At 43.9% G+C, this 12,560-nt stretch overlaps 2 protein-coding genes across 2 annotated transcripts; both read right to left on the reverse strand.

The window, feature by feature from the left end:
• Positions 1-2,560: 2,560 nt before the first annotated feature.
• On the reverse strand, positions 2,561-6,056 carry LOC117649372. Its single transcript, XM_034392062.1, has 6 exons — positions 5,913-6,056; positions 4,775-4,886; positions 3,635-3,684; positions 3,499-3,534; positions 3,330-3,423; positions 2,561-2,712 (listed from the first exon to the last, which is right to left on the reverse strand). Exons 1-6 carry the CDS (start codon positions 5,949-5,951, stop codon positions 2,618-2,620), a joined length of 426 nt encoding a protein of 141 aa, XP_034247953.1. The 5' UTR covers positions 5,952-6,056; the 3' UTR covers positions 2,561-2,617.
• A 1,629-nt stretch (positions 6,057-7,685) lies between these two features.
• Positions 7,686-10,270, reverse strand: LOC117649269. The gene is made up of 3 exons (XM_034391873.1): positions 10,145-10,270; positions 8,354-8,475; positions 7,686-7,866 (listed from the first exon to the last, which is right to left on the reverse strand). Exons 1-3 carry the CDS (start codon positions 10,208-10,210, stop codon positions 7,704-7,706), a joined length of 351 nt encoding a protein of 116 aa, XP_034247764.1. The 5' UTR covers positions 10,211-10,270; the 3' UTR covers positions 7,686-7,703.
• Between the last annotated feature and the right edge of the window lie 2,290 nt (positions 10,271-12,560).

Genomic DNA, 12,560 nt, shown 5'->3' on the forward strand with positions numbered 1-12,560 from the left:
GCAGCTGACCTTGTAACATACCATTGAGAATTCACTGTACCTTATAGATATTTTGACGAATTTTGTTGGTATTATGGAGAAAATCCCCACCATAATATGTTGGTGCAGCCTTTCACCGTAAGACATTTACAGTGTGCTGGGCCTTATCTTGGGCCCCCAGGGTTCACTGTACAGTGCTTTGCAGAAGGTTGCATGATTATGGTCGCAAAGCTGGAGTCGCTAGTTTAACATAGAACCGGCACAACGAGCACGACTTGTCCAAGCAGAAGTGGTGCATATGTGGAACGACTGCAAGAAAAGGTCGAGCTGTGCGAGCCCCACAAAGAGGGGTGAATCTGTTTTGTACACAGTCAAAAAATATTCGCAGTTTTGGTGGTGGTTCTATATCCAATCTCACCAAAACGGGTACCCATACAAACCCGGGTACGGTCCGTCACCAAAACGGTGACCTGCGTCACCAAATGGTGTTCCGCCAGAGAGGTTAGGATGGACACAACTGTTTTTGAGCTGTTTGAGCATATTTGTACGTGCCCGCGGGCGACGTAACGCTTTGATAAGTCACGCGAATGATTACTGACAGCCCCTGACTTGTTTTGTCTCCTATTTCACTTTCATACGACGATTAAAACTAGCTGGCGGGAGGGTGACTGCAGTGCCGTTATGGTGAGGTGGCTGCTCCGAAACGGACCGAGCGCCACCGAAACTAAACCGACGAAACGAACCGAGGCCGCCAGAATGGTTTGAGGGTGTCGCTGTTCTTGTAATTTTCTCGTTTTTGCGCCCAGACGTCACCGAATCAGCGAATCTTTTTCAGCTGTGTAGGTACCACTAGAACAAGCACGGTCATTCTGAGCTTGGCGAAGCTTAAGGGGGCACACCAGTGAAAATGCAGAGGTTTCGAAAAACGATCATTCTGTCACATATGAATTCGATTAATATTTTATTCTTGACTCAAAATCATACAAAATCATAGAAAAATCAGAATGGGAGGGCGAGGGCGGGGTGGCGACAGGAAGATGGAGGGCCAGTGCACTTCAGTTTTCTGCGACCATTTCACTTATGCCACGATTCCGCCTCACTAAATTGAGCCTTGAGCACGGGACTTAAAAATTTTATCGTCAGGACACATAAAGCTATGGTCTAAACCACGCGCATGCAAAAAATTATAATTTTGAATTTGTTTTTTGGAGGGCCAAAAAAGAAACGAGGCTTTGAACCAATTTTATCACGTTTTCGTGGCTGCTGCTCACGTCCTATTTATGGATGGTCATTTCCGAGGTTCAGACCATAAAGGCGAAATTAACGAACATTTTGCTGCAAACCGCATTGAATTATCTCAATTTTAGCGCCCGTGAGAGTGGCACAAAGGTACAAAAATGGTGTTTTGTCGTATTTCAGTTCGGTTTGCGCCAAAATGTTCCTTTTCTTAGCCCTGATTCAAAAATTCACGGCACCAACTCACTGATATTCAAGCGCTGAATCTCAACGCCAACTATTGGGAGAGAGGGTACTTTTTAAATCGAGTCAAAATCAACTTGTAAAATGTTTCCAAGCTTAAGTAAGTATTTCGAGTTTCAAGGTCGAGTTTGCTGCGCTGGACTCAACATAAAAGGTAGAAAAATACCTAAAATTTGACCATTTTCACAGGTGTGCCGGATTCGATTCTCTCGATAATCAAACATAAAACCTCTGCTATTATGTTAGAAATTCCTCTCAAGGTTGATGACAGTGAGGTCGCCCTAAAATCAATAGATCGCGACATATCCCACGTAGACTGTGCCAATAAGGCTACACTGTAAAAAATTTCGTACTTTTGTACGGAAATGGTACAGAAAAATATAGTACGGAGGTACGGAGAAAGTACGGAACGTTCCGTACTTGCTCCATATGAACCCATGTATATGGGTACGGAAAAAAAGTACGGAACGTTCCGTATATAGCAAGTACGGACGGTCCAGGCAAATTATTGACCAGACATGTTCCGTACTTTTTTCTCACAGTGTACCCGGTTTGTCCGATGAGTGTGGAAATATTATACCGGGATAGGGCGAATTAGCATCCTACCTGCGGGAAATGAATGGCAAGAATGTTTAGCAGGCCCTCTATCCGCCGCTTTCAAAACTAATCAAGTTTCGAAGTCCTCGTATCTTCATTAAATCCACGTGAAGTCCGAATCTACTCAGATGAATCCGGCATAGACTGACGACCAAAGCTTCAATGAATTTAAATACGTAGGATCAACTTCAAGATCCTGAAGAAAAAATTTAACGCGCTCAATCCATATACCATTGATATCGATAGGGCAGCTCTGATTACTCGTCACAAGGTCATCGTGTTATCGATATCTACAAAATATCCATCAAAACTATTTAACTATCCACGTAGAGTGGACGTAGGTTTAATATAGACGCCCATCGATGTGAAATCAAGGAAGTTCACGTGGATTTACGGTAGATAAGTGCAATTCACCAACTCCACCCACGTGACGTGGATGCGACGTGGTTGTTCCCATGGGGGCAGTTCCGTACATTTATCTGCTCATAATAAAGGACTGCAAACACTAGATGAATGCACTATTTATTGAAAATCATGAACTGGGCAGGGTACGTCGCAGGGTTTACTGGAAGATCCGGAGGAAGGACTTCGTGGTGTCAGTGTCCCACAGACACTTGTTGTGCACGTAAGCAGTCTCGCAGAGGTCCGATGTCGGCGCTTGAACAAAAAATCGCAAGATAAATTATAATGGGGCATTTGTTTGCGCAGGAGTGAATAATGGCCAAATATGTATACAACTAAAGTACAATTTTTTGGAAAGAGTTGAGCTAATACGGACATATAGTTCGTTGGTTATCCATTTAATTGTACATAGCTCACATATGCACAAATGTGACAATGTTCTAGGCATGATCATGCATCCTTTTTCTTAAATATAATTGAAGCCCTTCAAATCTTGGGGAAACAAACCCTGTCATTTGACCATTGGTAACACTGAAAAACTATCGGCGTGACTTCGTGCCGCATGACAGAAAAGTCACGCCGAAAATCGGCGTGACTCAAAATTTCACGCCAACTTTTGGCGTGAATTTCTTGTCGTGCCGTTTTTGGCGTGACTTTTCTCATGAAACGCGTTGTCATTCATCCCAAATGAAGGCGTGACTCACATGTCACGCCGTTTGTCGGCGTAAATTTCGTGTCACGCCAATTTTTGACGTGACTTTTTGTCACACCATAATTTGGCCATGTGTCCGACCATTACGTTTTCAGTGAACAAACGTTATATAACGGTTTCATGTTTAATGTGCATCTTTTCATGCTTAGGGTGTCCATACTTTGCTGGAAGCACGAAGCGGTTGCCGTCTTAAAAGCCTCGGTAACACGGGAGCTGGCTGGATCTTTCATTGTAATAGTTCCGTTGGATTCCATCTGCAAAAGTGTTAAAATGAATCCCAGAATTCGTGAGAATCTTAGCTGAAATCGATTAATTGAATCACTACTAACCAATCCTTTGGCTTGCAGAACACAGCTCATGTAGCACTAAAAGACAGTCGGACAAAAATACCTTAATTATGACAATCATCGTTGCAATGGAAACGAATGGAACGATTGAGTGTGCCGTGTTTGCATGCATCGTTACCTTCAGATCCTGTGTGGCCTGCCCTGTCTCAGTGAAGACCCTCAACGGTTCTAAGTGGGAAAACAACAGAAACAAGTGATTAAAGTGACTGACCCATCTGACTGTAAGTTCAGTGACCTCCAGCTTCAGTGCTGGACAAAATAAATAACCACAAGAATTGATATTTTTATAAATTTATCAGGGATGGGTATGTACTTTTCAGGTACAACAACAGTTCACTGAAAATAGAACGGTCATACTTTTGACCGCTTAAACGGTCTTACTGAAATGTACGACCGAAAAAGGGTCATACTTCGATGTATGACCGAAAAACGGTCATACTTCGATGTATGACCGAAAAACGGTCATACTTCGATGTATGACCGAAAAACGGTCATACTTTATAGTGTATCACGTGTAAAGGCTGATATATCCCCTCGCTGATGTCTGACCTTTTTTTGGTCATACATTTAAGTATGACCGTTTTTCGGTCATACATTTGTGTATGACCGTTTTTCGGTCATACATTTGTGTATGACCGTTTTTTCGGTCATACTTTTTGTATCACCGAAAATCGGTCAGATGTCTCACCCTTTGAATTTCAGTGTTGTACAAGGTTTAAAGGAACCGGTAAAACGAGTGCTCACGAAAATTACCATGTACTTTTTCTGCATAAGCTTCGCACAGCATTGGGCATGCGTTTTGATGGTTTTGAAATGCGCGAATTTGTGCGTAACCGAGCACGAGAGTGTGCGTTGTTACGCGTAAAAGTCGGGCATATCAGAACGCAGGCTCAATGTTGTGCGAAGCTTGTGCACCAAAAAAGTACACAGTAATTGAGTGTGTGCAGCCCAGCTCTCGTTGTACTTCCTACAATCCCCGTCCTTTCACAGTTTTCGTTGCATTCACTGCAATGCCAGTGTTAAGTTTACTTGCCACGAATTTGGCAAGCCGTTTTGAAGGCCAAAAATTGGCAAGCTTGGCCCAGAAATACTTCCCAGCTTCCCAAAATTTGGCAACCTTATGAAGAGTGCCGACCAAAGCTTGCCAAATGTTGGCATTCTAGACAGCTTGCCAAATTTGTGGCAAGAAAACTTGCCACTGGCTTTGCAGTGTTGTTGTACCATTCAGACTTTTTGTAGCAGCAGCTTTTACACATACCGGCATAGCCAGGAAAGCTTGTCTTGCACGCTGAGGAGCCACCGCCGCGGCCACCACCACCACCACCCCCGCGCCCTCCGCCACGGCCTGGAGATGCCACCGCCGCTGTGGCCTGTCAGAAATCGTGCACATAATTTGAATTTGAACAGCAGCGAATGTCGTACAAGATACACTCATCCTTCAATCGAAGTTATATCAATGTTCATTGATGTTTGCGCGCATTAAATAGAATTTCGTTGTCGATAGGATATCGATAATAATGTTCCTAAAACAAATAAACATGATAAGACGCTTCTTAATGCGCGCAGACGTCATCAAACGAAATCTCAGTACGTGTCTGAGAGTGTAGTGAGGAGCCTGATAAACTAATCGAACCTGAATAAAAGATAAGTCATTTTAACTCATGAACGTTGAGCTGGACTGGCCTTAACATGTTTTTGTGACGTTTCTCTAAAACAAAATCTTTAAACTGTGCCTCACGATGATTTGCATCATTACACCAAATTGTTTGACCCAACTCATAAAAGTTTAGGAAAAAATTCACACGAAAAGTGGGTACAACTCAACTTGACCCCCTTTACGGTCTAAATTTCATCGGAAAATGGAGGTAACTCAACCGAAGTCAACATGGTTCCATCGCACAAAATGGCATAAGTAGATAACTCAACTTGTGTCTCTATGAATCTAATGGAAGAAGAATCAACTCAAGTCCCCTAACTACTTTGGAAAAAAGAGGCAACTCCAAAAATGTACCACAGGAATATAGGCTCTACGCGGACCTCCGCTCCACTTGAATTGTTTTCAAATTCCAACTCGTTTGTGAGAACGAAGTAAGTTAACCATGGTTCCGTAGTCCATTTTAAGACGCAATGATTTAAATCACAGAAACCTTCTGCAGAGCAATTTTATACTTTTGAAACTTTTTAGTTATTTCCTAGGCTTATTTTGACAAAGATGCAATTGCACCATTCATCTGATAGTATTTAGTATTTAGTTTACCCTGTTAATAGTTTTTTGTTTGTCCTGACAAATTATGAAAATTGAGTCATCCCCTTCTCCCTCTTCTTGGATCAAACTGATGCGTGTATTCAGCACACTCTCTCTCTCCTGAGAGCACATGAATTTCGTGTGCACCTACCACGGTGACGAGAAGTACTGCGGCAGTGAGGAACTTCATCGTGCGGCCGGGTGCGACGATGCTGCTCGGTCCCGAGGGCGGCGCTGCTCTGCTAAGTAGTCCAAGCTGGACGCAGTCCTCACCTGCACTGGGCGAGCGGCGGGATTCACCCGCTGCAGGCACTGCAGACTGATTCCGAGAGCTGTTTTCGTCGCTCTGTCCCTCTCGCACCTACGAGGGGTGCCCCGTGAGTGCGAGAGAGACACAGCGACGAAAACGATTCTCGGAATCAGTGTGCAGGCACTGGACAGCTCGCCGAGACAGCCCGTCAAGGGCGCGTCACTTCAACGCGTTCGGCGGAAGCGGCGCCTCGCGGCCTAATGGGCACTGGCACGCTGCAGTTCCACGTGGAGGGAAAATAGGCGGAAAACCTTCGCAAGCAAATGGGACATTTCAACACAAAAGAGGTGCAGGGCGGGAGTCAAAATCAAGGCTGTTTCGATTTGACGTTTTTTGTTCGTGTTTTTTTTTACGGGGGGGGGGAGGAGGGGATGGAATGAATTTCACATCACGGGGCTGAGGCGATCATGTACTGAAAATGTATCGGTGCGACTTCACGCCGTTTGAGGAGCATGATGAAAGTGTCGCGCCAAAACATGACGTGGCAGAAAAGTCATTTCACGGCGCGACTCAGAAGTCACGCCAATTTTCCGGCGTCACTGTTCAGTCCCGCCAGTTCTTTGGCCTGACTTTTCCTAAGAAACGCCATCAAAGCACCAATCAACGTGCATCATTAACGCGATATCGGAGTTACTCACCTGTCATAGCGTTTCCCGCGTGACTTTTTGTCACGCTGAATTTCGGCGTGACTTTTGATCATGTTATAATTTGACCATGTGTCGGGTCGTTCCATTTTCACTGTAAATCCAAAGGTGATACTTGTAGTACCTTTTGTGACGATACAATTGAGTATCGCCAATAAACGGCCTAACGAAAAAGTATTCCCATCAAAACGGCGATACACAGAAGTAGCGCGAAAATTTGGGGATACTTTGGAGTTTTGCCACGATTTGGGAATAAACTTTGAACCAACCAAGGGGACAAATTCTTAGTTTAATGCCGTGGTTTTGACGATACCCAAGTATCGCCAAATTTTGGTTGGCGATGCTATGTGGTATTGCCAAAAAATGTATTTAAGTATCGCCTTTGCAGTGTTCAGTGTATACGTAAATGGCAAAACAAGAGTAACGCCAAAATTTGGCGATACTTTCGTTGCCAAAATATAGCAATTAACGTTGAACAGTTCAGGGTGACTGGTTAATTTTTGAGTTAACTAATTAATTGTTTACTGCAAAATTTAAGCGATACTTCAACTCCAAAGCATCGCCAAAGTTCGGCGTTAGTTTTGTGCATCGCCGTTTCCAGGGTAAGATTTTTGTGTAATTACATCTTCTTGTTTCCTCTTGTTGACGATCATCAATTATATCGCCAGAAAAGACGCTTTAAGTATCGCCTTTGACTTAGGTGCCTAAGACACCAAGAGTCTTGCTGTCGTCTGAACGTTCCCATGCGCGAGGGTGGAACCAAGCAAAATTTGTCTATTATGAGCAGCTGCGCGTTTGACCGCTGGAAACAGGAGCCGATAACGAAACATAATCAATCACAGCAAAAAAGTGTTTCATGGTCACAAGCTATTGCCCTGTGTTCATTTATTTAGTCCACCAAAACTCATTGAGTAAAATTGACATGTGCAGACCCTTTGTTCACTCAGCGCCCGAAACGCTGGGTGGGTGGGTGGGTGGGTGGGTGCGGCTACTGGCAGCGAGGAAGCCTCTTCTTGCAGAAGTCCTGAGCCTGTTTCTTGGCCTTGTCGTCCAGACCGATGTACTCGAACACGAACAAGACGCATTGAGGGGAGGCGACCTTGCAGTACTGCTTCATGTCACTGCCGTCAGCATTCTTGCAGGTCTTGTACCTATGAACGACGACAGATGAGTACGAGTACAGAAATATGTAAAGATGAATAAAGGAACATGTAAAGATGAGTAAACAAAGATGACGCTAGATTTCACTCTCATTCTAGGAAAGTGACACAACGTTGCAACCAATAAAGGAAAAATTTGACGTTCCTTTGAGCATTGTATCAAATTCGTCTTGACGCGAGGGGGGACTCAGTGCTGAATGGAACGTGACATTGTGTCTCATTTGTCGCAACGCTTTCAATGTGATGTCATGGATGTGTGTTCCTGGAATGAGTGTGTTTTGCAAACCCTTAGAAAGAATAGTGCTGTAATTAATTAACCTTCCAGGCGCTTGTCTAATGGTTAAAGAGGTTATAAACGCAAAAAATAAGTGCTTTTCCAAAACGTTTCAATCAATATTATACATAAGAATTTAGATTGTTTCAAGGAAAATAAATGAATTCAAACAATCGAATGAGACGTGTTGCCAGTTATGTTTACCTGTCAGCGCAGAAAGCCTGGGCTCGTGCCTGGTCGACCTTATGTTTCCATTGATACTCGTTCAGACAGCCCGGCACCTCCGAGCAGTCCGAAGCCTCAAAGGCCGCAGCGGGAGCTGCCACCTAGGACAAAGAATCATACATCTTCAGTTCATCTTCTAAAATGAAATCCCTTCACAGATTGTTTCTTCATTGTTTTATTCTATTTTCAGCCAGATGACCGAGATGCGTTCCCAAACTCCTCCAAAGAAAAGTCTATAATAATGTTCTAATGTTTTTATTATTTATATTAATGTCAAATCAGAAGCAGATTACAGTATGCATATTTGCAGGTTAAGGACGGAAGAAGGGAGATTTGAAGAAAGCTATCCATTTAAAGCTTGAAGCCAGTGCACTTACTAGAGCATACATGCCATGTACACGCTTCCTGATGCAGGCAACTCCCTATCCCTTATGCACTAGATGCATGCTCCAGTTAGCGTGTCCATGACATGTATGCACTAGTAAAAGCATGCTTGGCAGGCAGGCGCTAGCTAGAGCGTGCTTGCAGGCATGCTCCAGTTAGAGCATACAATGTACGCTCTTCGATTTGTAGAGTAAGCCTGCACTGTGGCAAAAAGGTACGGAAAATCCTGTTAATTTTTTTGCCAGGATTCTCCGTAGCCCTCTTATCAATATTCTCCGTAGGCTCTTACAGTATTCTCCGTAGGGCCGCACAGTATTCTCTGTAAATCCGCACAGTCTTCTCCGTAGGACCTCGAAGACTGTATAGTCCTACGGAGATCACTGTGCGGTCCTACGGAGAATACTGTGCAGTCCTACAGAAAATACTGTAAGAGCCTACGGAGAATATTGATAAGGGGCCTACGGAGAATTACCACAAGCTGTTTACAGAATTTTCCGTAGCTTTTTGCCACAGTGTGTGCTTAAGGCATTTGCAGTGAAATGTAGGGTGTTCAGTTCTTCATCTGTCCAGTTTTTCCCCGCACTGACCTTAACCCGAAAACACAGAACACGATCATTTAGTCGAAAACGAAATTTGTTTTACTGACCCGAATTGTGACTAAGCCGAAAGCATGCGTGTAAGGAGCGTTGTGCCAGTACCGCGAAGGTGGAGCTTTTCCATTCCGTTTCACTGACGTGAATTGTCACTGAAATGTGGAAAAGGGGTGGCCGCAGCTAGTGTCTGCAAGAGGGAAACTGCAGTTCGCAGGGCCGGAATGTCAGAAATTAAGTGGTACGACCTATTTTTACCTGACCTAACGGGCTCGCAACAAAATTACTCTTAATGCGACAGATTTTACCCTATTCACGGCACACGGTAAAAACGGAACCTGGTTTTCCCAGGAAGCCTATGGTAGAGACATAGGCGATTTCCAGGGAGTTGCTGGGAAAACCAGGTTCCGTTTTTACCGTGCAGACCTAAAGCAGCAGAGTGAAATACGTCCCCCACCCTGGTTCCGAGTTTGGGGCCAGTGATAATTCAGGTTAGTGAAGATTCGGCTTAGTGAAACACTTTTGCGTGGCCTTCGGGTTAGTGACAGTTCGGGCAAGTGAGACAAAACGGGAACATTGCAAAAGGACGGAACTACTAGAGGAAATTCGGCCTCGTGAAGATTCGGGTTAGTGACAATTCGGGCAAATGATCATTTTGGTTAGTAAAGAACTCCCATCGATATCATTCCTGTAATGTTCTACGGTTTTTGATGGACTCAATGGAATGCATGGTTTTAGTGCGGTCGGACCGTATCTGGGACCCTGACAGGCATGTCTTTTAACAGTGAATACTCACGACTACTGCCGCGGCGACGAAAACAACGACCTTGAACAACATGGCAACGTACTGCTGTACTGACATTTCTCAGTCCGACGTGCACGATTTATACCGTCTCACTGCGGGGGTCGGCAGGTGTTCGTGTAAGTTTTATCATTGAGTAGTCGGAGAATATTTCCAAAGAATCGTCAAGGTTACTGCTAAGTGACGAAAAATGCAAAATAATATTTTCTAAAAAACTGTGGCAGCAATTTTGTTTATGGTCTTCAGCTGCTCACTATATGACGATTTTAAGCCAGAGGTCAGAACCCTCAACGCTCATCAGTTACTGACTTTATTCCTCTTTTAGGTGGATACCTCATTTTCTTCAGTACCGTCAACAATAATAGATCGCGCTGTTATGTCACCTGGACCAAACCGTGAGCATACGTAGACTTCGTCTATTGGCCAGATTGTGGTCTTGGAAAAATGGGGTTGGCCTAAAGAGCCTACTGAATTGGCCGACTGAAAGTATTTGGCTGAACGGTAGCGAAGCCCACACTCTCAGACCTAGATGGACTTTTTTCTCTCTTGCTTATAGTGGTTTTTGAGCAAACGTAAAATGTACTATTTTCTCCTTAACTATCTACAAATTTAAACGTTTCAAAGATATAATTGTCAATCAATCATGTAGAGGCGAGACATAAAAGGTCAATACGAGACTTTACTCCTGAACGGCTCGGCCGATTTGCAGCTGACATGTTGCAGGGTCATTCATTGGCTCGCCACATACTATGATTCAGCTTTCTATCTCAATCCAGTCGGTCATAAGAACAGAATGACTAAAAGTAGGGCAGGAAAAAGTTAACGTTTTAGTGCCTGATGTTTTTACACCAAGTGTTACATTATTTCCTGAGTTTTTGAGGGTGCTGATGACGGAAATGGAATCCATTTCATCCTCCAACGCACATTTTAATTTCAATAGGGCATAATTAGACCAGAGTTTACACGTCTTTCTTACCTTCTCGGGGGTACCAGCGCAAAGAAGCCATGCAGTTTGGCCGGCGAACCCTGCCGCTCCATGCTCAAAACGAGGTGGCGTAGCTGGAATGACTTGCGATATGTTGCACGCGGCGAACAAGGGTATTTTCAAACAGCTTCTGCGTCTCTGGTTTGATCCTAAGTTCAAAGGCCAACCATTTTCATTAAGTGACAAAAGTCAAGAACTTAATTAACGTTAAGACGTCTTTAACCTTCCACACTAAGTTGATAGAAGTCACTGTTTTTGGAAAGCGCCCCTTTGCCGTTTGCCAACTGTAAAACGTGAAACTCTTATTGAACGGCATACCTGAGAAGTATTTTGTAAATTTGTGAATTGATTGAAGGTATTGTTCTTCTTAATGGGTCCTGTATAGCTCAGTATGACATGGATAAGCAGACGAATTATTCTCTCAATTTTGCAAGGATTTCCAAACTTTGTATGGGTAAAGAAACATGTCTTCAAATACACCGCAATTTAATGTAGTGTGTCGCTGAATGTGGCCCATTATAATCTTTTTCTTGTTTTAAGTTTCAAAACCTGAACGGCTTCTTGGCCGCACTGGTGTATGGAACCAGCCATGCCATAATAATCGGTCGTTGTGTCTAGGTACTGAAATTCCATTGCTTATTAAAAGTCTGAAAAATGAAGGTGTTATGCACTACTGTAACAAAGTAATTAGTAGATCTAAAAACTTTAAACTTGGTATTGTTATTTCTCCAGGTATTTTTGTTCTAGGAGACATCTATCATTTGCCACAATAACTTGGATCTTTAAAGGACCTATTTGCAACCCTTTAGGAGGCACCATCCTTGTTGCAATATTTGTATTGCCTGTACATGAGAACTACCAGCTGTATGTGCGTACTGAATAAGATGAATGGTCTCGCATTTCCCGCAATGGCAACACTATCAAAAAAGTCTGAAAATTCGGGCTATTATTTATAGATTGCCTACTCTGAAATAAGAATTCAGACTCAAGTCTTAAAGTTCAGACTTTGAGAATACGAAAATTCACTGGCAAATAAATCATCATGACCTTCAAAAAACAAAAGTGGATAAGGTGGCTGCCTTGTAACCCGGAGGCCCAATGGCAGTACCAATTTTCTGTACAATTGCCGCGAATCGTCACTACGCAGGCGAGCCCGAGGGCCTCGACCGCGCCTTGCTCTGCAACCAGGGCCGCCCCCAACGTCGACCACAGTCCAGGACGCCCAAAGCATGCCGCCGCCTTCCTCGCGCTGTGCCGCTGCTTCGGCGGCGAGGTCCGTCCTGAAGCTGACGCCAGGCCTGAGGCATTATCATAATAAATTTTCGTCGCGCATAAAACTTGACCGAAAAGAAATCATTGGCTGAGCGACAGCGAAGCCTGTTACTCCAGTGGGGTTGAAAAGTTTTTCCTGTCTGTCTGTCTGTG

This window comes from Thrips palmi, unplaced genomic scaffold (genome assembly GCF_012932325.1).
Source record: "Thrips palmi isolate BJ-2018 unplaced genomic scaffold, TpBJ-2018v1 HiC_scaffold_4, whole genome shotgun sequence".
NCBI lineage: Eukaryota > Metazoa > Arthropoda > Insecta > Thysanoptera > Thripidae > Thrips > Thrips palmi.

Bases quoted from the DNA above. Each gene is read 5' to 3' on its own strand.
- LOC117649269 (XM_034391873.1), bottom strand. From the start codon at position 10,210: ATGTCAGTACAGCAGTACGTTGCCATGTTGTTCAAGGTCGTTGTTTTC. The intron at 8,476-10,144 runs GTGAGTATTCAC...TCTTTGTCCTAG, and splicing joins TCGTCGCCGCGGCAGTAGTC to GTGGCAGCTCCCGCTGCGGC. The intron at 7,867-8,353 runs GTAAACATAACT...CGTCGTTCATAG, and splicing joins CAGGCTTTCTGCGCTGACAG to GTACAAGACCTGCAAGAATG.
- LOC117649372 (XM_034392062.1), bottom strand. From the start codon at position 5,951: ATGAAGTTCCTCACTGCCGCAGTACTTCTCGTCACCGTG. The intron at 4,887-5,912 runs GTAGGTGCACAC...GATTTCTGACAG, and splicing joins CAGTACTTCTCGTCACCGTG to GCCACAGCGGCGGTGGCATC. The intron at 3,535-3,634 runs GTAACGATGCAT...ACTGTCTTTTAG, and splicing joins AGGCCACACAGGATCTGAAG to TGCTACATGAGCTGTGTTCT.